This window comes from Schistocerca nitens, chromosome 5, assembly GCF_023898315.1.
Source record: "Schistocerca nitens isolate TAMUIC-IGC-003100 chromosome 5, iqSchNite1.1, whole genome shotgun sequence".
Classification (NCBI taxonomy): domain Eukaryota; kingdom Metazoa; phylum Arthropoda; class Insecta; order Orthoptera; family Acrididae; genus Schistocerca; species Schistocerca nitens.
Window position 1 is genome coordinate 741546387 of NC_064618.1, and position 26498 is coordinate 741572884.

General features: G+C 38.2%; 1 protein-coding gene across 1 annotated transcript in view; it reads left to right on the plus strand.

The window, feature by feature from the left end:
• The window catches only part of LOC126259688 (cholinesterase 1-like), a 186940-nt gene extending 160834 nt beyond the window's left edge, over positions 1–26106 (plus strand). Inside the window, exons 9-11 of the mRNA XM_049956647.1 lie at positions 3493–3622; positions 6895–7027; positions 25053–26106. Coding sequence (XP_049812604.1) covers positions 3493–3622; positions 6895–7027; positions 25053–25212 — 423 coding nt within the window. The 3' untranslated portion in view covers positions 25213–26106. The remainder of the gene's footprint in view (positions 1–3492; positions 3623–6894; positions 7028–25052) is intronic.
• Positions 26107–26498: the final 392 nt, after the last annotated feature.

Consider the following 26498-nt stretch of genomic DNA (forward strand, 5'->3'; position numbering starts at 1 on the left):
GTCTTGTAAGGACATTATGTATTTGAAAAACCAATTATGCTGCTATAATGCAATCAGAACTGCTCAATAAAAACATTATAGCAGCGAAATTGTTTTTTCAAATATATAATGTCCTTACATTGTTGCTATAACACAATCAGAACAGCTCAATAAAAACATTACAGCAGCGTATTTGGTTTTTCAGATATATAATGTCCTTACATTACTCACTTTACTTTATATATATGCGTGCTGTATGAGCCTTTACCATTTCTTTCTGCCGAGTGCACTGTTTGTCCATTTGGTATTGATGTTCATCCCAGCTATGTCCTTCAGAGTGTTCTCTTGTCATCTAATTCTGGGTCTTGCTCTTCCTCTTGTTCCATCTATTGTCCTGCAGAATGTTGTTCTAAGAAGTCTGTTCTCCATCATTCTTGCTATGTGGCCACCTTAACTTGACCTTCTCTTCTTTAGCATGCCGATGATGATACAGCTCCAATAGTTCTTTGTTTTTCTAATATCCTGCAATCCATGTTATCTTGATCAATTACATGTCTAAAAATTTTCTTTAATTATTTATTTTCAAATATTAGTTTCTTCTCCTTCTTTCTTCCTGAATATTGATGCTTCACACCCACATAATGTTTCTGGTACGACAGTTAACTGATACAAGCAAGTTATGAAGTTAGTACTATTTGATGTTTATCTTAAGATATTGATACAAGTAAAAAATGTTTTGTTGTCAGCTGCTAGAAGCACACTTGTAGCCACATCAGGCATGGTGTTTTACTTTATTATTTATTTGTCACCTATTCTGTTCATAACACATTTTGCAGATGGTATCCACATATGAATGTACCTGCCAAATTATATTGTTGTATGACACATAGCACATAGTTCAGGAGATCTGATGTCCAAACATTGAGCTGCATGAGAAACCATCTTTTGCTTAAAACAGAGCACAAATTACCCAGACTATGCCAATCAAATGTTTTGTAATGAGAGCACTTAGTGACTTCCAAGAAAATTTCCACATAATTTTAAATATTTTCTGAACTTTCGCTAGCTTACATGCTTAACTTGAAATATTTAACACGTTAAGTCATTTATGAAGTAATCAGAAGTTTGAAGCTGTTTTATACATGGAAATTCAATTATTTCAAGAACGAGGGGTGTACTGGTTTGCAACTAAAGGGCTGAAGTTTTTGTTTTGTGTAAGTAATATTATTTGAACTCTTTGAACAGCTTCTTCCAGATTTTTTCCCATAGCTAAAATATTACTCTCGGATACCAACAGGAAGATCATTAATGTAGACTGTGAAAAGTATGTGTTCCTTGCATACATCCTTGTGCTACATAACTTACAATATGCTCCATCTCTGTATCAAGGATATATGACCATGCTAAAACATTTTGTGTTCTTGTTGGCATAACTTGGCATTCCATATAATGTTTGTCCAGCAAACAATTCAATCCATGTTCCTTTCCAATATTTCTCTCCTCTTTACTTTTCTTAATCCTTGTCTCTTCTTCTTTCTTATACCATTACTCCTCTTCTTTTATCGTTTCTTTTGGGCCAGTTTCAGTTATTCTGCTTCTGTGATAACTATTGTTACTATATTACAGTTATTAATTATTTCATAACCAGTGTAGTTTCACATTAGTCATAATAGCTATAACTGCTACAAACATTACTATTATTTTTATCATACCTGTACTGTTACTATTGTTATTGGAACTTGGAGTAGTTTTATTTTAATGAAGAAAGCCTGGTTCATAGTACGAAATCATCTAAAGGCTCTAATGCTTTGTAATGAATACAAAATTAAATTAATGTTCCAGAAATATAAAAAAAATGGCAGCCCATATTTCATTTAGCACTCAAGTATAATTTAAAAATAGCTTTACATTTTTTCATTATCAAAAAGCATAGAAAATTCAAATGACTTCCACAGTATAGGAAAATCAAGAGATCTTTTATATCTACTTGTGTACTAGGTGAGATATTGACTATTGGTAGCCATTATTAATACACTCCTGGAAATTGAAATAAGAACACCATGAATTCATTGTCCCAGGAAGGGGAAACTTTATTGACACATTCCTGGGGTCAGATACATCACATGATCACACTGACAGAACCACAGGCAGGTAGACACAGGCAACAGAGCATGCACAATGTCGGCACTAGTACAGTGTATATCCACCTTTCGCAGCAATGCAGGCTGCTATTCTCCCATGGAGACGATCGTAGAGATGCTGGATGTAGTCCTGTGGAACGGCTTGCCATGCCATTTCCACCTGGCACCTCAGTTGGACCAGCGTTCGTGCTGGACGTGCAGACCGCGTGAGACGATGCTTCATCCAGTCCCAAACATGCTCAATGGGGGACAGATCCGGAGATCTTGCTGCCCAGGGTAGTTGACTTACACCTTCTACAGCACGTTGGGTGGCACGGGATACATGCGGACGTGCATTGTCCTGTTGGAACAGCAAGTTCCCTTGCCGGTCTAGGAATGGTAGAACGATGGGTTCGATGACGGTTTGGATGTACCGTGCACTATTCAGTGTCCCCTCGACGATCACCAGTGGTGTACGGCCAGTGTAGGAGATCGCTCCCCACACCATGATGCCGGGTGTTGGCCCTGTGTGCCTCGGTCGTATGCAGTCCTGATTGTGGCGCTCACCTGCACGGCGCCAAACACGCATACGACCATCATTGGCACCAAGGCAGACGCGACTCTCATCGCTGAAGACGACACGTCTCCATTCGTCCCTCCATTCACGCCTGTCGCGACACCACTGGAGGCGGGCAGCACGATGTTGGGGCGTGAGCGGAAGACGGCCTAACGGTGTGCGGGACCGTAGCCCAGCTTCATGGAGACGGTTGCGAATGGTCCTCGCTGATACCCCAGGAGCAACAGTGTCCCTAATTTGCTGGGAAGTGGCGGTGCGGTCCCCTACGGCACTGCGCAGGATCCTACGGTCTTGGCGTGCATCCGTGCGTCGCTGCAGTCCGGTCCCAGGTCGACGGGCACGTGCACCTTCCGCCGACCACTGGCGACAACATCAATGTACTGTGGAGACCTCACGCCCCACATGTTGAGCAATTCGGCGGTACGTCCACCTGGCCTCCCGCATGCCCACTATACGCCCTCGTTCAAAGTCCGTCAACTGCACATACGGTTCACGTCCACGCTATCGCGGCATGCTACCAGTGTTAAAGACTGCGATGGAGCTCCGTATGCCATGGCAAACTGGCTGACACTGACGGCGGCGGTGCACAAATGCTGCGCAGCTAGCGCCATTCGACGGCCAACACCGCGGTTCCTGGTGTGTCCGCTGTGCCGTGCGTGTGATCATTGCTTGTACAGGCTCTCGCAGTGTCCGGAGCAAGTATGGTGGGTCTGACACACCGGTGTCAATGTGTTCTTTTTTCCATTTCCAGGAGTGTATAATAAATGTACACATGTTGTTAACTATTAGTAATGTTGCATATATTTGATATCCTAGATGATGAGTGACTTGTATTTTGTGGAGCCAGTGGACTACCTTGTACGAATTCTGGCAAATCAGACAGTACCTGTTTACTACTACCATTTCTCATACAAGGGACCGCATGCTGCATTTCCACAATATTCAGGTAATTTATTACATTTTTGATACTGTTTTAAAGTAACGAAAATTTTATCATGTTAACAGAATCTTCCATTGGTTCTTGGTAGAACAACATTATAATAAATGTAAAGCACCAGTATGCTTTTGTTCTACAATATTTTGCATCACCTCGGTTCCGAGAGTTCCAGAGCCTTTACAGAAAATTGGAATAGAGATCAACATAAACATCATTTCCACCCTTTTTACTGCTCATGAAAACCACACATTCCATGTTGTACCACCATACAGCGAGACCTTCAGCGGTGGTGGTCCAGATCGCTTTACACACCTATACCTCTAATACCCAGTAGCACGTCCTCTTGCATTGATGCATGCCTGTATTCGTCGTGGCATACTATCTGCAAGTTCATCAAGGCACTGTTGGTCCAGATTGTCTCACTCCTCAACAGCGATTTGGTGTAGATCCCTCACAGTGGTTGGCGGGTCACATCATCCATAAACAACCCTTTCTCAATCTATTCTAGGCATGTTTGATCGGCTTCATGTCTGGAGACCATGATGAGCACTCTAGTTGACTGATGTCGTTATCCTGAAGGAAGTCATTCACAAGATGTGCTTGATGGGGGAGCGAATTGCCATCCATGAAGGCGAATACCTCACCAATATGCTGCCGATAAGGTTGCACTATCGGTCGGATGATGGCATTCTTGTATCGTACAGCCGTTATGGTGCCTTCTATGACCACCAGTGGCGTATGTCAGTCCCACATAAAGCCACCCCAAAACAGCAGGGAACCTCCAACTTGCTGCACTCGCTGGACAGTGTGTCTAAGGCGTTCATCCCCACTGGGTTGCCTCCAAACATCTCTCCGACAACTATATGGTTGAAGGCATACGCGATACTCATCAGTGAAGAGATCGTGATGCCAATCCTGAGCGGTCCATTTGGCATGTTGTTGGACCCATCTGTACCGCCCTGCATGGTGTCATAGTTGCAAAGATGGACCTCACTATGGATGTCAGGAGTGAAGTTGTGCATCATGTAGCCTATTTCACACAGTTTGAGTCATAACACGACGAACTGCAGCTCCACAAAAAGCATTATTCAAGATGGTGGCGTTGCTGTCAGTGTTCCCCCAAGCCATAATCTGTAGGTAGTGATCATCTACTGCAGTAGTAGCCTTTGGGCGGCCTGAGCGAGGCATGCCATTGACAGTTCTTGTCTCTCTGTATCTCCTCCATGACCGAACAACATTGCTTTGGTTCACTCCGAGATGGCTGGACACTTCCTTGTTGAGAGTCCTTCCTGGCACAAAGTAACAATGTTGATGCAATTGTACTGCGGTATTGACTGTCTAGGCACGGTTGAACTACAGACAACACGAGCCGTGTTCCTCCATCCTGGTGGAATGACTGGAACTGATTGGCTGTCGGAGCCCTCTGTCTAATAGACGCTGCTCGTGCATGGTTGTTTACATCTTTGGGCGGGTTTAGTGATATCTCTGAACAGTCAAAGTGACTGTGGCTGTGATACAATATCCACAGTCTATGTCCATCTTTAGGAGGTTTCTCTACTAACTACTTCTCATAAATCCCATTGCATTTTGTTTATTTTATTTGCCCATGTAGCAATCACTTACCCAAGACCATGTTTTGCCTGGAATGTTCTGCAAATGTAGCTGTTAATTGTTTCTCTTACCAGCATAATTTTTCTCAAGGAGCTGTTTTAGTTCTTTCCCAACACTGGTTCTTTCAAGCAGTTTCAGTCAGGATTTAAATTTACCCCTAATCTTGTACATAAAAATTGAAGTGAGAAATTTTATGAAGTTAAGAATGTGATCTGGGTTTGAGTCTCAGTCCAGCACAAATTTTAGTTGTTGTGATTCCATTATACCGCTGATGGTTGTCCATATTCGCAACTGCAAGTACATTTCTTGTATTTCACATTGCTGTAGTCACTTCAGTGCCTGTACCTTTGGACAAGCCTGCCCAGGTTGACTGTTGATGATGTGATGTGATTGTGAAGTGGAAATGTGAAGAAACAACCACACCTTAAACAAGACCAGGCAGACCTTATATACTGGCAGACAAGAACTGTGGAGCATTGCCAAGTGTGGATGTGTGACTACTGGACAAAAAAGGAAATCACTGTGCTGCCTCATCCTCCATACTCTCCAGACCTGGCCTCAGCAGACTCCTTTTTATTTCCAAAGTTAAAAATCCCATTGAAAGGATGTCTAGGCATCCTTGAAAGGATGATCCAGCAAGAGGGGTACCAAGACTGCTTCCAGAAATGGAAACGGCATTGGGTGTGGTGTATCAATTGTGGAACACAGTATTTTGTAGGAGACCATGCACAGTGAGTAAAAGGTAAGCATAGAAAAAATTGTGGGCAAAGTTCCGGAATTTTTTGGACAGGCCTCATTTTGAAAATTTAACACTGAACAGTCCATAATGAAAGAACAACAATATTATGAAAAGGACAGATTGCTACTCACCATAAGAGGGGAGGGTGAGTCACAGACTCCCGTACCTTGTCCTCACCACGGCCCTGCATGTTCCAACAAGCAGCACTTTACCATCCCCCATCCATCTCCTGCTATTCCTTTCCCTCCCTGCCCAAGCCTCCTTCTTACCCCCACCACCAAGATTGCTCCTCCCATCACACAACTCAGCGTTTGCTCTATGTGGTGACTGGTAATCACGTGATATTGTCATAAATTGTTATTGAATTTTCATTGCTCATCTTATTGGGATTAGTGATCTTTGTATAAGCTGGAGCATTTTGTGTCTACCCTTGCACAAAACAGGCATACATCACAAGATAGGTTTCAGTGATCTACCCACTTTGAAGATTAACATAACTGTATTGTATATCATAAAATAATATAGCAAAGGAGCACTTTACAAGCTTTGTTAATAAATCACACAGTTCACAAAATTTCTCTTAACAAACACATTACCCAGCCATGCACCCTACTGGTGACCCCTTTCTCTCTGCCACCTTGCAAGAGATCTCCAACTACCCAAAGAGTAACCATGGTGAGTAAGGTGCACTCACACACGCCCAGAAGCACTGACCTATGCCCTGCTTGCCAACACTGCAGACCCTAGCCTGAAATGTTTCATACTGTACTGTGAATAATAGTGTGCATTTGATTAAGAGAAGAGAATTTCATTTCAGAAAGAGAGATATGATGATTCACAGGCCTTCAGACTGTAAAATGTGTTGATCTTGTGTGATAGGGTATGACATCATTCATTCATATTTAATGAAACAGTTTTTTTCTGGTTACAGGTGTGGCACATGCAGATGAACTGAAATATCTTTTCCCATCATCAGCTGGTGAAGTGGACTCAGATCCAGCATCAGGCGAATATCAAACACGCATAAGAATGGTTAAGTTGTGGACAAATTTTGCAAAAACAGGGTAAGCTCAATCTGCTATTTTTATACACTATGTGATTGAAAGTTTCCAGACACCTGGCTGAAAATGACTTACAAGTTCATGGTGCCCTCCATTGGTAATGCTGGAATTCCATACGTTGTTTTCCCACCCTTAGCCTTGATGACAGCTTACACTCTCGCAGGCACATGTTTAATCAGGTGCTGGAAGGTTTCTTGGGGAATGGCGGCCCATTCTTCAAGGAGTGCTGCACTGAGGAGAGGTATCTATGTTGGTCGCTGAGGCCTGGCAAGAAGTCAGCATTCCAAAACATCCCAAAGGTGTTCTGTAGGATTCAGGTCGGGACTCTGTGAACGACAGTCCATTACGTTATTGTCGTGTAACCACTCTGCCACAGGCTGTGCATTGTGAACAGGTGCTCGATCGTGTTGAGAAACGCAATTGCCATCCCCGAATTGCTCTTCAAAAGTGGGAAGCAAGAAGGTGCTTAAAACATCAGTGTAGGCCTGTGTTGTGATAACGCCATGCAAAACAACAACGGGTGCAAGCCCCCTCCATGAAAAACATGACCACACCATAGCACCACCTCCTTCAAATGTTATTGTTGGCACTACACACACTGGCAGATTATGTTCAGTGGGCATTCGCTATACCCACAGCCTGCCATTGATCACCACATTGTGTACCATGATTCATCACTCCACACAACATTTTTCCACTGTTCAATCATCCAATGTTTATGCTCCTTATACTAAGCGAGGCGTCGTTTGCCATGTACCGGCATGAGGTGTAGCTTATGAGCAGCCGCTCCACCATGAAATCCAAGTTTTCTCACCTCCCGCCTAACTGTCATAGTACTTGCAGTAGATCCTGATGCAGTTTGGAAGTCCTGTGTGATGGTCTGGATAGATGTCTGCCTATTACACATGACAGTCCTCTTCAATTGTTGGCAGTCTCTGTCAGTCAACAGATGAGGTCAGCCTGTACACTATAGTGCAGTACATGTCCCTTCACGTTTCCACTTCACTATCACATTGGAACAGTGGACCTAGGGATATTTAGAAGTGTGGAAATCTTGCGTGCAGACATATGTATGACGCAAGTGACACCCAGTCACCTGACCATGTTTGAAGTCTGTGAGTTCCACGGAGCACCCCATTCTGCTCTCTTACAATGTCTAATGACTACTGAGGTTGCTGATGTGGAGTACCTGGCAGTAGGTGGCACCACAATGCACCTAATATGAAAAAAGTATGTTTTTCAGAGTGTCCAGATATTTTGATCAGCCGGCCATTGTGGCCGAGCGCTTCTAGGCACTTCAGTCCGGAACCGCGCTTCTGCTATGGTCGCAGGTTCAAATCCTGCCTCGGGCATGGATGTGTGTGATGTCCTTAGGTTAGTTAGGTTTAAGTAGTTCTAAGTCTAGGGGACTGATGACCTCAGATGTTAAGTCCCATAGTGCTCAGAGCCATTTGAACCATTATTTTGATCACATATTGTAGCTATAGTATAGCACGTGACAGAGATCACACTTGGTGTAGAGGACAGTCTTGGCTTGAATAGAATAGGATTTAGGTTTATGGTTTCCCTATCATGCTCTTGCAACTTTTAGGTAAGAAAGTATCTGACAGGGATACAACTGTTGAGGCTCAGAATAAGAGGATCAAATATGGGAACTAGGTTAAAAGCAATGACAAGGTAAAATGATGTATATCTAGTGGAGTCAAGAGAGTATAACTGACTACTGAATTTGCAGCCATTAATGAATGCAGGTATCAGAGTACTGTAATGGATCTGGGAAATGTTATTTTTTTTACCTTATTTTTCGATACCGAAGTGTAAATGTTTTCTTATAGTTTTGTCAGAATTTATTATAATTTGTCTTATTACATGTTAATTTACCTCTGTTTTTGAGAGTGAAAGCATATTGTTTACTATTAGGAAATGTATCGAAGAACAGCAAAGAGACTGATTACAAATGGAAACTTGTGGATTGTGTAAAGTATCTTTGACGTTAGAGTCGTCTTTGACTATAGTCAGTCGGCAGCTAACTGTTGGTGTGTGTTGATGGAAGAACATTGTGAAGGTCGAGGTCATGAATAATTTTGAATTATGTTACTATTATTTTTGTATTGACTAAAAAGAAGGAACTACATTTGAAGAAACTGTATTTGAAACACCAAAATGAGAGAAACACTTTGAACCACGTCTTTTCTGCAGCCGACAACGATGCATTGTGGAATCATACTTAGACAACTGAAGCCAAGACTTATATCGCCTTGCAAACATCTAATGGAAAAGGTACTGTCACGAAATATGGCAAATTTAAGTTAATTAAAAAATAGTGACCATATTTTCAATTTGTGTCTTTCCGGGAAGCCGTATTTCAACTGGGGGCTCAGTGCCGGGATATTGTGTTCAAGAGATCTTCAACAGTGCTACGAGGAAGAAAATTTTTGTGTGTTAATACCAGTTTCTTCAGAATGTGTGCTACAGTGTTTGTGTTCATCGGGAAGTAAAAGTTTTGGAGAAGAAATGTTTCGGCAAAAAATATAATTTTCGACAGAAGAAAATATTTCAAGAATTTTGGTCAACAATCACATGGATGGAAAACGTGGTTTTGCAACAGTAGAAGAATTTTCCAGATAAGTGACGAAACTCTTGTATTTTGTTAAAACAATATTTTTATCTTGTTTTGTATTGTTGTGTATAAATGTTTGTTCTTCACAATGACTTACGAGATTTTCGAGAGTATTGTGCCTAAAGTAGAAAGTAGTAATTTAATAGACTTTGAACATCAGGACAGGTCAAATAAAATAGAAAAAACCGATCAATTTGATTTGAAAAGTTTTCTTGTAAATTTCACGCAAGAAATTAGACAATCAGTTGACGACAATAAGACTTACTGGGATGAAAAAATTGATAACATTTTGTTGCAAGTCCAAGCAGTCAATACCCAAGTGGGTGATCTTTCGAACAGAGTTGGCAGTGTTGAGGAAAAAATTGAATCTGTGGAAGCAAAAGTAAATGAAATTGATGCTAAATTGAGTGGTGAAATTAATACTGTAAAAAATGAGTTACTGGCAGATAGGGAAATAAATTTAATTGATTTTAATGAGATAAAAGGGGAAATTAAAAATTTGGATGAGAATACAAAAGTTTTAGTAAAAAATGTAGAACAAAAAATTGACAATCGCTTGGTTACTCTAGAAGAAAAAGTAGAATGCAATGATTTAGAAAACAAAAAATCTGTCAAAGAACTTAGCGAAAAAATTGAAAGTTTTGACATTGAATTTCAAAGCAAGAATTACAATGTCAACACATGTAATCTTGTATCTAATATTCCAGTGAAGCACTTTTCGGCAGATGGACCCTTACATCCCGTTGATTTTATGCAGTATTGTAAGAATTGTTTTTTACCTCACTCACCAGATGAAATAAAAATTAAATTTGTGAAAAAATTCTTGGAAGGGGAAGCTTTGACTTGGGCAAACCAGATTGTAACTTTGGGGATGACCTTTTTAGAATTTGAATCAAAATTTCTGGAAAAATTTTGGGATGATCTTAAACAAACTAGAATCAAAAGTGAATTTTTGAATGGGCGAAACTATAGAGAATCAGATGGGAACATGAAACAATTTTGCAAATGTGAACTTCAAAAACTTATTCATTTAACAAAACCTTTGGATGACTTGATCAAAATTGATACCTTAAAGAGAAGATTGCCATCAACAATGCAGTTGAGTTTAGTTCATTGTCCTGATAGTAATGTAGAGCAGTTTCTCAATTATATTGAAAAGTTGGATAGGGTAACATCAAGAACACACAATGGGTTTACTCAGAAAGGTAATGGTCAAAATTGGGGAAATGACAACTTTCAAAAAAGGGAACAAAACAATTTTCATGGCGTCAGTCAAAATTCAGGGAGATATAGCAATTTTGAGAAGAAGGACCATAATTTTTATCCAAAACAAGAACAACATTTTCGCGTTAATAATCAACAAAATAGAGAACACTTTGGGGATCAAAATGACAGAAATTTTGTTAGAGATCAGTACAATAGAAATTACCAACAATCAGGTAATGTTTGGCATAGGAATGGGAATAGAAATGTTGATCAGAGACATTGGCAGAACCATAATCAGCAATTCAAACAGGAACCGGAAATAAAAAACGAGTAGACGCCCCCTTGAAGGTCCGCAAGGTTGAGGCAGAAGGTGAGCATGATGAAAGGACCAATGGATGTGACTGTTATAAACTCAAACATGACAGTTCCAAACCTAAGCTATCACATGAGGTCATTAGTTGTTACTTATTGAAGAAATTTCAAGAGGAAAATAATGATGATAAAGATAACATTTTCAATACACAAGAACATACAGTAGATAAAAGTAATTGCGATTCATTTAATTTAACAGAGTTTTACACTTGGGTAGAAAAGAACAACACTTTGTCAGATGATGTAATTTGTAGTAGTTCAGAGATGTGTGTGAATGAAAGAGAGAATGTATGCTGTGAGAATGAAAATGTTGGTGAAAGGGATCTGGTAACTTTAGAAAGGGGAAATAATATTTTGGGGGATAATTTGAATGTGTATGACCTGAATATGTGTAATGATAATGATGTTGTTGATAAAGTTGATAATGATGGTAATGGTATTGATGATGATGTTAAGGAAAGGTATTTCATTAGTTTAAATAGGGAGTTGGGTATACACATGGTTGAAAATGGATTAAATAGTGAGAATATTATAGAAATTCCCAGGGATGTTACCAGGATGAATAAAGCTCGCAAGCTGGGTGTATGTAAAAGTGTGAATTTAGATGTTGCTGGTAAAGAATCTGACTACACAAATAACGATGACACATGTATAACTTCTTACCTAATTGAAACTTTTACAGATACTAATGATACACACACATTTCTTATGAATCTATGGCTGAACAGTGAAACTATTTCTTTTGACAAGAACTTTAGAAAGATGCTTATTAATGTATGTGAAACTGTATGTCCTGAGTGGTGGAAAAAGATGAGATATTTTATTTTTGAAAAGCTGAAGGATAAATACTTCAATAGTATACAATGTGATTTGGATGAAAATTCTTGGCTATTTGAGATAATAGAGAGTACTAATGACAATTTTGTATCTTGTGCAAATTTTATAACTGTGACAAATAATACATATAATGATATACCATATGATTCTGATAAGTATAGGTTTGGGGAAATTGAAAGTGATTTATTACATGAGGAGACAGGTTCTGAGAAAAGTGATCAATTTTGCAGTCCTTATATAAAAGTTCAAATTGGGTCATGGATTGGTAAATGTTTAATTGATACAGGAAGTGAGATCTCGGGAATATCTGAAAGGTTAAGCAAGAAATTGAAAGTGGGGAAAGATTATGTTGAAATGCCAGTTGTTGGGGTAAAGATAAAAGGTGCTACTGGGAAGAGCAGTAAATTGGTAAAAAGCCAGGCTTTAGTGACATTTTTAATTGAAGGTAAGTTGTTCACACATGGATGTTTTGTAATTCAGGAATTTAATGAGGATTTTCTTTTGGGTATGAATTGGATTGTAAAAGTAAATACAGCATTTGATTGGGTTGGAAGAAAACTTTTGATAGAAACTAGTGAAAGGGAATACATTCAGACAAATTTTGTGAACACACTTGGTGATCAGAGTAATGGAAATTTTGACAGTATCAATTTACTAAAAGAAAATAGATTGGAGAATATTGAAACTCATAGATTTGATACTGATGAAGTTGAATTTGGGAATTTAGTAAATTTGAAAATTTCAGAAACACAAAATTTATCTGGGGAGCAAAAACAACAGTTAGAAAATCTGCTGTGGGAATACAGTGATGTTTTCAGTGACATACCTGGTAGGGTAAAGGGTTATCAGTGTGAGCTTCAGGTAAAACCTCATGAACCATTTTTCATAAAACCATACAGTATTGCAATATCAAAAAGACCTGCTGTTGAGAAAGAGCTGAAAAAATGGAAGGATGTAATATAATAGAAAGGAGTATCAGTGCATATAATAATCCTCTAGTTGTAGTTTCGAAAAAAGATGGTGGAGTAAGATTGGTTTTGGACTCTAGACACTTAAACAAAATTTTGTTCAGACAGACAGACCATCCTGAAAATATTGATGAGTTACTCTATAAATTTACAGATATAAAATATATGTCAAGTTTGGATCTAACTTCGGGTTTTCATCAGGTACCACTTTCGGTTAATTCTAGAAAATATACTGCTTTCTTGTACAATGGTAAGAGTTACCAATATTGTGTTGTACCATTTGGGTTAAATTCTTCTGTTTCCGAATTTATAAGAGCTTTGGATCATGTACTGGGGCAAGAACTTGCGTCTAAACTGATAATTTATGTAGATGACATTTTGGTTACAGGGCAAAATTGGGAGGAACATTTTTCGATTTTGAAGTCAGTTTGTGAAAAACTTAGAAAAGGGGGGATGACATTGAAATTAGAGAAATGTAAGTTTGCAGTTTCTGAATTAAAATTTTTGGGTCATGTTGTCACAGACAAGGGAATTTTGGCAGATCCAGAAAAAATTAAAGCAATTTCAGAAATTCCTAAGACTAAAAAACAATTAAAGTCGTTCTTTGGGTTATGCGGTTATTACCGAAAACATATAAGTGATCAGAGTCTGAATGCACCATGTTTAAGTCAGTTACTTAAGAAAAACACTATTTGGGTTTGGGATAAAAGTTGTCAGGAAGAGTTTGATAAAATTAAGTAAGAGTTGAGGAAGCAACACTTATTACACAGACCTGATTTTAATTTACCATTTTGTTTGAACACTGATAGCAGTAATTATGGGCTTGGAGCAGAGTTATTTCAAGAAAGAGTAGAGAATGGAGTTAAAATACATTGTACCATAGCATTTGCAAGCAGAATGTTGCTCAAGCATGAGAAAAATTATACAGTCACAGAGAAGGAACTTTTGGCAATTCATTGGGCTTTTACAAAATTTAGAATTTACCTTATTGGACATAAAACCATAGTATTTTCTGATCATAAAGTTTTGAGTTACTTACAAGAGTGCAAATTATACCACAGTAGATTGACCAGATGGGCAATATTTCTGCAACAGTTTGACTTCGAGATCAAACACATTAAAGGTTCTGAGAATGTAGTAGCTGATTCACTTTCAAGGTTACCAATTGGGGGAGAAAAGGAGATTTTTGAACAAGATGAGGAAAAGCAATTTAAAATTAGATACTTGAAAGGGGTGGAAAATGAGAAAACAATTAGAGCTATGTGTAACAAAATTAGAAAAAATCAAAATTTGGATCAGAGTTGGAAATTAATCAAAGAATGTTTAGGCAAGAAGGGGTATGAGAAACTTGATAAATTTTACAAATTACATAAGGGGATTTTATTTCGGAGAACAGATGTAGATTCTGATAATTGGAAACTGTGTTGGCCAGAGGCAGATGCTGATAAGCTGATCATTTACATACATGAAAGTTTTGGTCATTGTGGGATACAGAAGTGCATTCAAAAGATACAAGAAAATGTTTATTTTTACAATATTGGAAAGAAGGTAAGAAAAGAATTGGCAACCTGTGACAAATGTCAGAGAGTTAAAGTGAGCAATCAAAGATGTGGTGGAGAGATGCAAAACATTATTCCGGAAAAACCTTTAGATCTTATCGCAGTGGACTTATATGGAATGTTACCAAAGAGTAAAGGTGGTCACTGTTACATATTTGTTATGGTAGATGTATTTTCAAAATTAATTAAACTATATCCAGTGAAAAAAGCTACTAGTCATGAAATTATAATAAAAATTGAAAGAGATTATTTTGCACAGGTGGGTAAACCAAAAGCTATATTATCAGATAATGGTTCACAGTTTACTTCAAAAATTTGGAAACAGTTTATTGAAAGATCAAAATTGAAGCATATACTTATATCTGTTTATTCTCCGTCCACCAATCCTGCAGAAAGATATATGAGGGAAATTGGGAGACTTTGTAGAACCTACTGTAGCCATAAACATCCAACTTGGTTTGAGCACATTCGAAATTTTGAAGATATTATGAATAGCCTACAACATAGTTCCACAGGATTTTCACCGTATGAGATTATGTTTAATATTAGACCTCAAAATCTTATATCAGAACTTATTGAATTTCCTATATGTACACCTTTAACTATGCAAGAGAGAGAAGATATTGTCAGGGAAACTATGAGGAAACAAGGGGAAAAGAGGAATAAAAGACATAACAATAGGGTAAGATTAACCACTTTTAAAATTGGGGATCTTGTTCTGGTCAAATCTCATGAAAAATCAAAAATGTTAACTTCAGAAATTAAAAAAATTCTTTGATATCTATATTGGGCCTTTTGAAGTCATAGAAAATCCACACCCTAATGCTTATCGTTTGGTGTATCCTAAGTCAAAGAAATTATTTGGTCTCAGGAATGTTGTCTCTTTAAAACTGTATAAACAGAAATCATAATTTCAAAAAATTTAAATAATCTGTTATCATCAAAAACAAAAGTCCTCCACTGGAATATGCTTGTTAGGTCAAACTACCTGTACAACCAAGTATGTATATTTGCATGTATAAATTAATAATTTGAAGTCACATGTTAATTGAAACTGATGAAAAAACACTGATGTAACAAAGAATGAGAGAAAGATTTATTTTTACTATTTTTACAAAAAAAAGTCTCCCTAGTGAGCATTTCTGAATTTTTTTCTAATTTTTGGAAGCTAAGTCTTCCCTGTGGGTGAAGGCATGCATGTGAGGACATGCATGCAAAGGTATAAGTTTCAAAACCAATTTTAGATAAAGCCTCATGATATATGAGCAGTTTATTGTTGTTTATACTGATGCTGTGGGGAGCAAAAGTATTCTTCATAAGAATGTGACTTGTAGTAATATTGTAGTAGAGAGGAAAGTGTACATAAATAATTGCAAAAAAAAAAAATTTAGATAATACTGATGTATCTTTAGCTGTACTAAAAGAAGAAAATCATAAGAAAAAAAAATACAAACAAAAAAAACATGAGTAAAAAAAAAAAAAGAAAAATCATAAGCAAAAAAAAATAAACAAAAACAAAAAAAACCCGTGACTAATAAAAAAAAAATAAAAAAAATCAGAAGTTAAAAAAAATATATATGTATGTTAAAATTAAATTAAATCTTATTCTAGCAAAGGAGTTTTACCTTTCTATTATTTTTAATCTGTATGCTGTATGTTAGAATATTTCTCATGTATGTTTTATACCATATATATTTGTCATGTCAAATAATTTCTTTACTTGAATTTTTGTGTATGGGATTGATGGGGAAGTATCATTGCAACAACAGCCAGTAACAAGTCCACAGATTCAAAGAATCCAAATTTAGAAGAGGTTATCAGACTGCATCATTAGTGTACTAATTGTGTAATATAGATCCATTACTGAGAGTGGTCGGGATTTTGTTGTATATGTCCATAACAACAAAAGCCCTGGGGAGCAGTTGTAATGGATCTGGGAAATGTTATTTTTTTTACCTTATTTTTCGATACCGAAGTGTAAATGTTTTCTTATAGTTTTGTCAGAATTTATTATAATTTGTCTTATTACATGTTAATTTACCTCTGTTTTTGAGAGTGAAAGCATATTGTTTACTATTAGGAAATGTATCGAAGAACAGCAAAGAGACTGATTACAAATGGAAACTTGTGGATTGTGTAAAGTATCTTTGACGTTAGAGTCGTCTTTGACTATAGTCAGTCGGCAGCTAACTGTTGGTGTGTGTTGATGGAAGAACATTGTGAAGGTCGAAGTCATGAATAATTTTGAATTATGTTACTATTATTTTTGTATTGACTAAAAAGAAGGAACTACATTTGAAGAAACTGTATTTGAAACACCAAAATGAGAGAAACACTTTGAACCACGTCTTTTCTGCAGCCGACAACGATGCATTGTGGAATCATACTTAGACAACTGAAGCCAAGACTTATATCGCCTTGCAAACATCTAATGGAAAAGGTACTGTCACGAAATATGGCAAATTTAAGTTAATTAAAAAATAGTGACCATATTTTCAATTTGTGTCTTTCCGGGAAGCCGTATTTCAGTACTCAACTGGTGTTCCAGTGAGTTTGCTGGAGACCATGGAAGATGTAAAATCACATCCTTATCTAATTTTGCTCACTGGTTACTCCCTGTCAGTTCTTCTTGGAATATTCCTGTCAGTCATCCTACACTAAAATGTTGGCAATATCTGCACTAGATAATGCCAGTCTGTGCCATTCATATAAGCCTCACATATACTTAAGGTTGCACAAGAATAATCCTTTTATTTTTGCATTTGTATTGGGTGTTGATAGGATGGTATGTACAAGTAGCCCCCTGTTGGATGTGGGTGGAAGTGCAGACAATGTAGACAGCCAACTTGTTCCTAAAATCCTTTCTTAACAATCATAAAATAAATGTAGTGTAATGTGTCTGCAGCAGCCAGACAGCAGGCAGTGAGTGTGGCCTCCAGAATCGGAACAAGCTGGCATGGACACGCCAATGCGGGCATTCCTTGAGTATGGTAACATACAGCTTTTGCTGCCTCTGCACTGCAGTGATTCGCTGCTGGCTAAGTCAGGATGGTGGAGTAGTAGAGCAACGATCGATGGCCAGGGCTAGGCAGGTTGAGCAGTGGTGCCACTGAGCTGGCAGGACTTTACTGCATGTCTCAGACTATGTGGTGATGGTGGAGTGTTGGCTGCCAGGAGTGCATGCAGTCAGTCAGTCAGTGGTCAGGGGTTCACATCCAGAAGACGGTGGTTGTGGTTTTATCATAAGACTGGTGCAGACTGAGTGTCATTACATGGCACAGCTGTCCCAATGTTGATGGGCTGCTCCTGTGAGTTTTAAATACCACTGTCTGGTGCTGACTGTGCAGAAGAAGCCATGTTTCTGTGTCATGTGGAAACATATCTTGAATGGCAACACATCTCAAATGGGACCTGTGTTCTAAGTGCATGTGCTGTCATATGGAAGGGGGTCAACACAAAAATGGCCCAAAAGCGAAGGTTGGCTACATTGACAGATCATTGTCATGGGTTGCTGGCATGACTGTCGCACAGTCATGCCTCTAGAATGTGGCAGAGTTTTATACCATTATATTTCCTTTCTCTTTACATATTCCAGCCCACCGGATTGCTGTTTCCAAGAGTCTAGCTGCAACAAAGACACTGGTATACTTATCACTGCTTCTGAATTTTAGATTCTTCTGTATCAATTCAGAGTACACTCTTCTTGCATGACTGTTCCTTTTTTTGAGTGTCTTTCTTCCCTTTTTGTATTACACAGAATACACTGTCTCATGCTCAACCACACAATTTCTAGGTCCTTTCTGATTATCTTGTTTGCTCCTTTGCTTCATTCTCTGAGATTTAGGCACTGGTACCAACTTGGTTACTATGGCCTCAAACAGTGCTGAACTGAGCAAGTGAACATTGTTACCATGCACATCACATGGTCTACAGAGTGTTTGGTTAAAACTTACATTACCAAATATGCTATGATTTGGCACAGGTACCAGTGGCCCTGTAACCAACAAAAACTTACACCAACTTCCTTTTACATAGCTAGTTAGACAATGTTTGCCACTGATTTCACATGCCATGGTCACATTTTCTGGGAGCATTGTACAGTGACCACTCCCTTCCTCGCCCTTTTCCACTGTCAAATGTAACAGAGGAGCCAGAGTGTTACCCTGATTCCACCTTCCATATGCCTGCAGACATTTTTGAATGGAGTGCCCCACCTACCTGCACCTCGGACACAGTGGATTCCTACAAACCTGTTGAATGTGGCCCAGAGAGTCACATCTATAGCGTATGGCATCTGTGTTAAGAACTACTTGCTTCTCTCACAGCCTGACCACTAAGTCAATCCTGGCCAAAGCTGCCACAGTTGCTGCTGCTTTTCAGCCAATAGACCCTGCAGAAACACAGGTGCCCGTTGCTCTGCTTCCTTCAAAATGGCCTTATTGGCATGATTATCATTGTCGTCATTGATTCATACATATTAACATGATTTTCCTGATCTGAGTTACAAAATGTTCTATAAATTTCCCTTGTTTTTGAACTGCACCATTAAGTTTATCCTGACAACACCTAGAAGTATTCTTTCTTCTGTCATGATCCACTGGCAATTCCTGTAAGTCCATGAAGGACTGTGCATCCTACAACTTCTCATTGCACATTAAACATGTTCTAGCACCACCTACTAATTGTAGTTGAGTCACTCTTAACAAATGCTCACTATTCCAGTTTTCTAACTTTGTAACTGTATGTAAATTGTCAGAAAAGATAAAAATATCTCCTTCAGATTTACCAGAAAGTGGAGCTACTAGTGAGGCAGTATAAGCACCAAGGATGGGTGGAGATATGGTAGAAGTTGATCGTTCCCTTCTTTCACCCTTTAAATGATGTATTTCCATATGCAGAGGTTCATTATCTGCTTGAACTACATCTACATCATTCAGCAAATGCTTAATTGTCTTCTGGGTTGTCACTCTTGCATCAATGGCCTTTTGCTTACTGCTACCACCATGTGTACAACATCGAAACAGGCAAGAAAGGAAAGGATGAAGCACAACCAGAGTGGCACAAAAACTGAAAGTTGGTCCTTACTTGTATTCTCGCACTGACTGCTGCTTCTGCAGCATCCTTTTCATTTCTGCACTCTGTTGGTCCACCATTTCAGCTAACAACATTTTCTCTGACACCAAATGTAACATGAGTTGATAGGAAGCTGTGGATGAGTGGCCTCATGCAGGAAGTGGGTGGAAGCACAAATGATGTAGGCAGTCAACTTTTTGCTTAGACCCTTTATTAAAAATAATAAATGTAGAGCAGTGAATCTACAGCAGGCAATGGGCAATGAACCCAGCACACTGGGTGGACATGACAAAGTGGGTGTTCCTCGAGGATGGTAGTGTACATTGTTTGCTACCTTTGTATTTTAGCGGACATACACTTGCTAAGTCAGGATGGCAGAGCAGTAGAATGATGACTGGTGGCCAGGGATAGGCAGGCTTGCTCAGTGGGTCTGTCCAGGGTGTTGAACACAGACCCTGCAGTCTGGGGTGGCCATGCTGAGCTGGCTGGATCTCCCTGTCTGTCTTGGACGATATGGTGTTGGTGGAGGGTTGGCTGCCAGTAGCTGAGGCAGTCAGTCAGTGGTCGCTGTTTTCATCCCAGAGACAGTAGTGGCGGCTGTGTCCTAAGTACGATGTTGACTTGTGCAGCCTGAGTGTCATTATGTGACGCAGCTTGACTGAAGATGACAAGCTGGTCTGGGTGATTTAAGTACTGCTGTCCAATGTTAACTGTGCAGAATAAACCACATATCTGTCTCATGTGGAAACGTCTCAAACAAGGCCAGTGTATTAGGTGGAGGTGTCACCACTTGTAAGGAGATCAATGCAAAAGTGGCCCAACAGCAAAGGGTTGCTGCATCAATAGTTCATCACCTACAGCTACTGGAGTGACTATGGCCTGGTCATGCCTCTGGATTGTGATGGAGTTTTATGCCTTTACACTTGATAATGTAGAAAGCTTATATAAGAAAATGGATGCTTTTGAATAATTTATTACACTATTGTCTCCCCATGTAACAGTAATTACAGAACATCAGAAGTCAGTTCATAACATTCATTATTTCAAACTGCTAGACTATAACCAAGCAACATTTTTACTGCTGAGCACTCAATAAAGGTGGTTCTGTTACCATTTATTTGGGAAAAAGTATGCTTATAATAACCACAGAAAAAGCATTGTGGACACAGTGATATATAGATCTCTGTGTAAAGCTTGAATGTGCACATAAAGGTCGACTGGTGCATAATTTTTACATGTAAGTATTTTGAAATACAATGTGCTGTTTTGACCTAGTGACACAGGAAGAGGCTGTACTGCCTCTCCATATACTGCTGCCTTTTGGGTGCTCACCAATGTAATGAAAAACTGATACTGTTTTGGTCAAAACGCCAGTGTTGCCCAGTAGCTGTTTCCTTGATGGGAGCTGTATGCAATTACAAGTTGTAAACACCTGATGTGGTGGTATTGTTATGAAGCAATCACTGAAATAGACCATTTTGTGCTAAGCAGCATGGTCTGCCACTGAATGATGAAACTTGTCCCCCTGTCCTCAGTTCGGTGGTTGCCATAGCTGTAGATGGACACTTGGCTGGTGGTCATGCTCATGTAGACCAAAATTTCTTCGAACATTCTATTCAACTGGGTGTTACTAGGTGTTTGAGAGAATGTTCAAGTGTATCTGATCACAATGTTTCCCTTTACTATTCAGTTGGTATATTAAGCGAGCAGTAAAGGAAACTAAAGAAAATTCTGGAGTAAGAATGTAAGTTCAGGGAGAAGAAATAAAAACTTTGAGGTTTTCCAATGACATTGTAATTATGTCAGAGACAACAAAGGACTTAGAAGAGCAGTTGAACATAATGGACAGTGTCTTGAAAGGAGGATGTAAAATTAGCACCAACAAAAGCAAAACAAGGATAAAGGAATGTTGTCAAATTAAATCTCATGATGCTAAGGGAGCTAGTTGAGGAAACAAGACACTGAAAGTAGTATACAGGTTTTGTTATTTGGGAAGAAAAATAACTTGTGATGGCCGAAGTAGACATGATGTAAAATGTAGACTGGCAATGGCAAGGAACGCGTTTATGAAGAAGAGAAATTTGCTGACATCAAATACACACTGAAGTGCTAGGAAGTCTTTTCTGAAGGTATTTGTCTGGAGTGTAGCTGTGTATGGTACTGAAACGTGGATGATAAACGGTGTAGATAAGAACAGAACAGAAACTTTAGAAATGTGGTGCTGCAGAACAATACTGAAGATTAGTCAGGTATATCACATAATTAATGATGAGGTACTGAATATTATTGGGGAGACAAGAAATTTCTGGCATAATTTGCCTAAAAGAAGGGCTTGACTGATAGGAGACATCCTGAGACAACAAAAGATTTCCAACATAGTATTCGAGGGAAATGTGGGGGGAGTGAAAATCATAGAAAGAGACCAAGAGATACAATGAGCAGATTCAAAAGGATATAGATTGCAATAATTTTTTGAAGATGAGGACGCTTGCATAGGATACAGTAGCATGAAGAGCTGTATCAAATGAGTCTTTGGACTGTAGACCACAACAACAACATGTCTTAACCCTTGAAATTCATCCACTGATTGGTATCTTGCTGTCCTGTAGTATGTAATGTAGTCTTAAGGTCCAATGGCAGTAGTTTCTAAAGGCTCCATTTTTAGTGACCATCCTTGCTAAGTCATGAAGTATTTCATTATAGTTGAATTTAGCGTGTCCCTTATCCCACAGAAATGCTATCTTTTTCTGGAGGTTCAAATTTTCCAGGGATGATTTTATTATGTCCATAACCAGTAAATCAGATTTCTTAATAGGGGTTGGAGTATGAGTATCTGAGAACAAATTTCTGCAATCTGTTATATAATCAAAATATTTTTTGCTATATGATTCTGTATGTACTCTAAAACTACAAATACAGCTGTGGTTTTTCTCACTCAGAAATGAAATGAGTTCTTTGTAATCAGAGCTTGGACATAGAAATGCACAAGCCACTCTAAGATGATCAGTTGTTTTAGGACCTTCTGTGTAAAACTTCTTTAACTAATTTCTATACTCTGCGGAATGATTGTTTTGGAAAGTAGAAAGTACTTTGCTGAAGATATTTTTTTATTAGTAAGCTGAATTAGAAAATGTTTTGTATTCTTCACAGAATAGGTATGATGTACTTTAATGAAGCTTGTACATAATTATAGTTAGTGTATTTCTGTGTGCATTCATTTACTCATTATCTAATGTGTTAATTTCTGAATTTTTGGGTGTTCTGTTGTTGAATGTCTTTTTAGGAGGAATACATCTGTCACTAATTTCCATTGGAAACTCTAGGTTGTAATATCAACAATACTGAGAAAAGGATAAAGGATAGATTGCTACCCGTGTTTTAAGGCTAAATCCCCTCTGTGCCATTCAGAAAAGCTGATATTATATATCACTGGGCCATCTGGGTCCTCCCCTCCACTATCAGCTTTTTGAACTGGACAGATGGGAGTTATCCTTACAACACATTCTCCACTCCTGAAATTATCCTGGTTTCAGTCTGTGGTAACCTACTGTCCTCACACCCTCCCCCAACAGTTTATGCCCTCTCATCCTATCACCTACTCCCCTTTTCACATTGCCTCACTCTCTTTGTGTGCCACTCTACCCACCCGTCCTTTCCTATTCTCTGCTTGTCTTTTTTCTCCTCCTCTCTGTTTTGGGTCCCCCCCCCCCCCCCCCCCCACACACACACACACAAAAATGCGCACACACTCCACCTCCGAATGCTTTGCCTGACAGTTTAGTCCTTGCACACCCCGCCATACCGTGTTCTTCTCTCCTTCCACCCATACTCTGCTATACTTCCCCCTTCCCTGTCCCACTCCAGATTGCTATTCGTGTGACTGTAGCATTCTAGTTGGGGCTCCCAGTGGTAGTGGTCATGTGTGAACAAGGTGTGCTTGCTTGTGTGAATGTGTATCTGTGTCTGTTTTCTTTACTGAAGAAGGCTTTGGTGGAAAGCTTTCACGTGTAACAATCTTTTCATTGGCACCTGTCTGCCACTAAGGGGAGGTCATCTTCACAGTGAACAGCAGCCTATACTTTTCCTGATATTATATTATTAATTTCCACTGGATGGTTTTGAGCATTTCTGCAGCTCCTGTTGCCTATACAGATGTTGGAAGTGTAACTTGTAGACAAGTTGTGACACAACTAAACTGTTTTTTCTAATTTTGGAATAGTTTTCCTGCTGTCTCTGCTGAAGATCATCCAACCACAGTGCACTCTAGATTTTATTATACATCAGAAAGTTATGATATGCTCTCAATAATGTTCTTGTAATCAAGTGTCTCACACTGAGAGTTTGGAACTGCTCTATAATAATATGCACTGGTCAAGAGATGTGTGGGTCCATCATCATTTCTGAAAATTTAGTCTGGCTCTACACTGGATTTTTGGGTCTTGTACACATTTAACAGTTGTTGTCCAGAGACCTGAAACCTATAAACCTGTAGATGCTATCCAGTTTTCTAGCTGAGATTTTGCTAAATTCAGTACTCACTTTGTTTCTGTAGGAGAATAGATGAAGTACATACATATGTCAGGAACATAAAGATTATAGGTTTTGGTAGCTCAGTTCCCTTGACCATGTCTAAATTTAAAATAGTAGAGAGTTTAATATGAATCCCTGTAGAAGGTAAATGGTGGCATACCTTGGACCAACCCTTTTATTTTTAGCTGTAGAAAGACAGCTGTTATAATTAAAAATGTGCTATACAGTAATTCTATGGATTTATTTTGTGTGGGTTTATAAATTTCTGAGGATATGAGACAACAATAGACAGTTCAGAGCAGGAAGTTACCAGTGCGTTATCAATGCATTTGAACCTCCATCAGCTGTTTGTGAAACTCTTTTATGTTTGGAGTGTTAGACAATCATTAATTTGCCAGTGCAGCTTGCAGATTTGTGCATACAGATGGTAGTATCAACAATACCAGTAAAACAACAAATAGGATATTATGACAACAGATAGCACAGACGCTGTCTAACAAGATTAGCAGCAGCTATTTGTCTGTGAAATTTTTGTCACCTGTTCTATCTGTCACAAAACAAATTATATAACCCTTCTTATACATTAAAAGGTGTAAAATTTATTCAAATGGATTGTTAAGCTCAAAACTGTAGTTTATAAATTCTAAGCCTCATGTCTTTAAAAGAATAGTCTGTATGGTGTCCCAAAATTGTATTATTCCTGGTATTGTATTTATTGTTTTATGAATAGTAATAATAATAATAATAATAATAATACTAGTAATTATTATTATTATTATTATTATTATTATGTAATGACTATCAACTGTGATGCATTTTATGACATGTTCATCAAGAAATTAATCACTTGTTAATACTTTTAGCAATCCAACCCCAGAGCCTGTGAATGGGACGTTGTGGGATATTTATGGGTCCAATCGTAATTATCTGGAGATTGGAGAGGTGTTGCAAATGAAGTCCAATCTGTGGGGTGAGAAGTTAGACTATTTGCATGAACTAATGCCACTACAAACCACAATCTGAAGGTGATGAACCATTTGGATTGAAGACTGGTAGACTTAACTCATTTTTAACATGGGAAGTAACAGCAAAATATAAAAATCTATTTTGTGTACAATTAGTACCTACGAATTAAAAGTAATAAAACTTTTCATGTGGGTTTTACTATCAAAATTTTTGAGATACATCCTTAATATCTAATGAGATACAGAATAGACATATACGTTGTCTTTCATTGCACACATGTGACTTGTTCTGCTATATTTACATATGTTCTACTTTGTTACCTTTTTGTTTTTTTAATGTTAAACCATTACTTTTTCTAGTGTAACTTTATATCCATTAAGTCCTTTGGAGTACAACCAACTTTTCTCTTAACTTAGTGACTTATATTTTACTTTTCCTTTGTACATGTTACTAAAGTTAAGCCAGTTGTATTGTGTGACTTATATTAACATATTTGAATATTATTATATAAAAAGAACCACTTGTAAATTGTCAGCATGTAGCCATGTTTACATATGAAGGTATAATGTGAATGTAAAATGACTTGTTCCACATTATTATGATTAATCATACATATGATCCATGAAACATAAAACTAACTAATTAACTATAATGTAATGTGCTGTCAACAGTTGGGAGGAGCATCATCTTATTTCAGGGTGTTATTCTTAACACTACCTCAAATGCTATTTCATTTTTTGCTTATTAAGATGAGGGAAAATGTGTACTGATATAATAGTAGAGTAAACAACACTGGTGTACCACATTCCACATTTCTGAGAGAATTCACATTTTGGAGGAGGCAGTAAGTTATTTGTGAAATATAGATACATAAATATTGCACAAACATAAAAATGAAAAATTGTTATTTCCTTTTATACGTAATCCACAAAGATTCATACAGTAATGAAATAATAATAATAATAATACAGATAAATGTTTATTTTTATTAATTTATTTTATATATTATAATGATTTTGTAAATGACTTGCCAGGAGACGTCACAATGCCCCCTGGCAGCGTATGACTAACATTGGCAAATGTTTGTCAATATGTTGCCATTGATATCAACACAGTCACTGTATATCACTTGGTGTTTTGAACATCAAGCTCATTTTGTTCACTATGTTCGCATGGTAGTTTGTGTACACTGTCCAATACTATCTCGAGGAATGTATGTCGCTACTCCACTTTGCGAGCTGACCATATACCTAGTCCCAGGGTCATTACAGTTTTGGCTCCCCCATCTGGGCTATGTGCATTCAGAAAACCTGGGGAAACTGCACTGGAGCCATGGTCATCTC